The 3,887-nt window shown below is 40.1% G+C and overlaps 1 protein-coding gene across 1 annotated transcript; it reads left to right on the forward strand.

The window, feature by feature from the left end:
- Positions 1 to 331: 331 nt before the first annotated feature.
- Positions 332 to 2,341, forward strand: LOC127409812 (homeobox protein six1b). Its single transcript, XM_051644649.1, has 2 exons — positions 332 to 1,139; positions 1,735 to 2,341. Exons 1-2 carry the CDS (start codon positions 580 to 582, stop codon positions 2,027 to 2,029), a joined length of 855 nt encoding a protein of 284 aa, XP_051500609.1. The 5' UTR covers positions 332 to 579; the 3' UTR covers positions 2,030 to 2,341.
- Positions 2,342 to 3,887: the final 1,546 nt, after the last annotated feature.

Below are 3,887 nucleotides of genomic sequence, written 5' to 3' on the forward strand. Positions count from 1 at the left end.
TTTTTTTTAATGAAATTCATAATTAAAGATAATGCAATTGATTACCGTTGCCGTTCATTTATTTAGCATACTTAATGTATAATGCATTTCAATTTTGTAAGGATAAAAATAAGTTTGCTTAACAGCCTGTAAGGGCTTTGGGTTGAATAAGAGTGAACGCTGCCTTTCGACAGTTGCTATAGGCTAATTGATTAGTATCGAGGTGCCCAGCTCCCGCAGGTAGAACTGGAGACGGGGGATCCAGTTTCAGACCACCGAGTCCCCGTGGGAGGAAATGGAAGCAAAGTACTTTCCGCACTGCTGCTGGGGATAGGGCAGATGGAGAGCCAATCAGCAGACGCGCAGTGCTCTTTTAGCGCGACATGAGTTGATAGTGTGCAAACTGTCTTCAACAAACACCCAAAACTTCACGTCGCGCGCAGCGGACATCTCCAAACGCAACAGTGACCTGCGCAAAAACCTCGTCTCGTCACTCTCATTAAGCGAAGGCAAACGGAGGTTGTCACCCATACCGCTTCCATCACAGCATCTAAAGGAGAGCGGTTTGGTAGTTGGGGGTCAGCGCACTGGCTAGACGTCATGTCAATGTTGCCGTCTTTCGGGTTTACCCAGGAGCAAGTAGCGTGTGTGTGTGAGGTGCTGCAGCAAGGGGGGAACCTTGAGCGTCTCGGCCGTTTTCTGTGGTCCCTTCCGGCCTGCGACCATCTCCACAAGAACGAGAGCGTCCTTAAAGCCAAGGCTGTCGTCGCCTTTCATCGTGGAAACTTCAGGGAACTTTATAAGATACTAGAGAGTCACCAGTTTTCTCCGCACAACCACCCGAAGCTACAGCAGCTGTGGCTGAAGGCCCATTACATTGAGGCTGAGAAGCTGAGAGGGCGACCACTGGGAGCGGTGGGGAAGTACCGAGTGCGGAGGAAGTTTCCTCTGCCGCGCACAATATGGGACGGCGAGGAGACCAGCTACTGTTTCAAGGAAAAATCCCGCGGTGTGCTGCGGGAGTGGTACACACACAATCCCTATCCATCTCCTCGGGAAAAGAGGGAGTTGGCCGAGGCCACAGGGCTGACCACCACACAAGTGAGCAACTGGTTTAAAAACAGAAGGCAGAGAGATCGCGCAGCGGAGGCAAAAGAAAGGTAAGTTAAATTACCTGAGCAAGAAATAAAAATGCGTTTCATACTATAAACAAACACCCAGTTAAGCGTCCTGCCACTGGTTCTGCCACTTTGGTTTCCTCTCTTGTTTTTCAAGATGCTGTGTTGTTGTTTTTCTGCAGGGTCGAGTATGTTGTTTTTGTTGACAAACTAAACTTGATTTATTAACGGGAGGACAGACCCTTAACTATTATATAGAGAGATTGACAGTGTTACGTAGTCATCAGTTAGAAGTAAGAGAGTACTTTAAAGATGAAATAGCAGCATTTCCAGATAGATCAACTGAAAAAAAAATAATAATACAAAAATAAACTGTAATATTGTCTGTATTATTATTTGTTGATCTTTAAAACGAAAATTATTGTTCATTTTAAAGACATCTGGTCCCCTTTAAAATGGCAGTTCAATTCTTCATTTCATAATTTGTTATTTTCCCTGCATGCATAAGCAGTCGTGATCGAATTAGATTTAGATTCGATTATAAAACAATTTAAAAAAAACATATTTTCATCTAAAAGATAGAGTTAAATAGCTACATGTCTGAATCAAACTCTGTGCATCTCACAATCCTTGGCAGAGAGAACAGCGAGAACAACAACACGGGCGCTAACAAACAGAACCAGCTGTCACCGCTGGACGGCGGGAAGTCCCTGATGTCAAGCTCGGAGGACGAATTCTCGCCCCCGCAGAGTCCTGACCAGAACTCCGTGCTCCTGCTCCAGGGTAACATGAGCCACCCCGGCGCGTCCGCGTACTCCATGACCGGCCTCGGCGCCACGCAGTCGGTACACGGCATGCAAGGACACCCACATCAGCTCCAGGATTCATTACTGGGACCTTTAACCTCAAGCCTAGTGGACCTCGGTTCTTAAGTGATTATAACTAAGCTTTTATTTATTTTTGTTTATTTTGTACCAAATATAGACTGAGATATGCCACTTTTAATGTATATATGAAAAAAATGGACAGTATAAAGCTTAAGTAAAAATCCTTAGCTTTTCTCTGGTTTGCAGAGAAATACACAGTGGTATACCGTGGCTATTACGGACTGACATTTGCCAAGTCGTTAAACTGGTCAGAAGACCAACCAAAAGCATTTAATTAAAACGATTCTTTAAACTCATAAGACGTTCTTCTATCATTTCATCATGTAATGTGTTTTGCACTAATAAAACCCGTCGAGGCTGAAGCTAAATCAGTCGAAATGTAACTAATGTGTAATGCATGGGGGGGGGGGGGGGGGGGTATATATATATATATATATATATATATATATATATATATATTTACATGTGTTAATACTGCCTTATCACAGCATAGCATATTAATTCAAAATGTATAGGCTAATAAACGACTATTTAAATGATAAGAAGAGTGAATTAGCTAATTGAAAACAGGACATACATTCGATTATTCGAATAGGCTATTTTAAATGGAAAGATTTAATCCAAACCTAAAAGCTAAGATGCACCCTATTATATTATCTTCAACACATTAAAAAAACTGTTCCACAAAAACGATTAAAACTTAAAATAATAATAATAATAATAATAATGATAAAAAATACAAATGCCCCGATTAGTATGTCGCAGTCATTGTAAATATAAATAAAGATAGTTACTCAAACAGAAACATTAGGAGCAAACGGAATTGATTATTAAAAACGTCAATTTATTATTATTATTATTTCTCCCTCCTTCTCATAATTCATCCTGCTCGTCTATTTTTAATGTACCCATAACACAAACGTCCTCATAATAATGTGAGTCAACAAAAAAACTGGGAGTTGCTGATTTTGTCTTTAACCTCTGGAGGCGCGTGTTGCTTTTGTGGTCTCAATGCATCGTTAGGTTTGTAGTGGGGTGTTTATTTTGCGCTCTCCCAATGTTTGTTCTGGCGGTTCTGGGCCAAAAAAGAAGACATACCAGCTGCGGGAGGACACTCACGTGGCTTCATTCATAAGTTTCTTTAAGGCAAAAATGCAACATAGATTTAAGGGACATCTGACCCACGTTCTTTTTTATTATTCCATATGAATAAGTCGTTGTATCGTTTATTTCACGGGCATATTCGTCTTCAGATAATAATAATAATATTAGGCCTAACAACTGTATAATAATAATAATAATTATTATTATTTTATTATTATGTAGGATTTTATGTATGATATTGCCTTCCACTAATTCTAACCCTTATAGGTGCTAAACTAAATTATTTGGCATTGCCCAATATAGGCTCACTCAAAAATGTGGTCAAAAGGAAGGAAAGATTTTACAAGGACCCCTGATCTTAAGCCCAGCGAAATGTTGAGTAACCAGGCAGCCTCCCACTCATCTACACGCACGCATGTCAGTGTAATTGTTTTTAACAGAGAGTACCGAGGATTTCCGGTCGCTAATCGGAACCAGTTGCTTGCACTAGGTCCGCATTATTGTAGAGCACTGGAGGCCCAGCACCGCCCATAGAGGGGAAACTTCAATTCTGCCCAAGGAGGGTACATTAATTCATCCAAAATGTGCAGTTGATACTAGTAAAATGTTCTCTTTTTAAATCTAAATAGCTAACTAGTTTTATTTCAAGTTAATTATTGGATTATCAAATTGTGAAATTAAGCTTATACTTTCTAAAATTAATTAAGTAGTTTGTTGTCAGTGTTGGGGGTCATTTAATAATTACAAAGTAATTAATTACTGTAATCTAATTATCTTTTAGTGCAAAAAGTAAGAATTA

Source organism: Myxocyprinus asiaticus, chromosome 19 (genome assembly GCF_019703515.2).
Source record: "Myxocyprinus asiaticus isolate MX2 ecotype Aquarium Trade chromosome 19, UBuf_Myxa_2, whole genome shotgun sequence".
NCBI lineage: Eukaryota > Metazoa > Chordata > Actinopteri > Cypriniformes > Catostomidae > Myxocyprinus > Myxocyprinus asiaticus.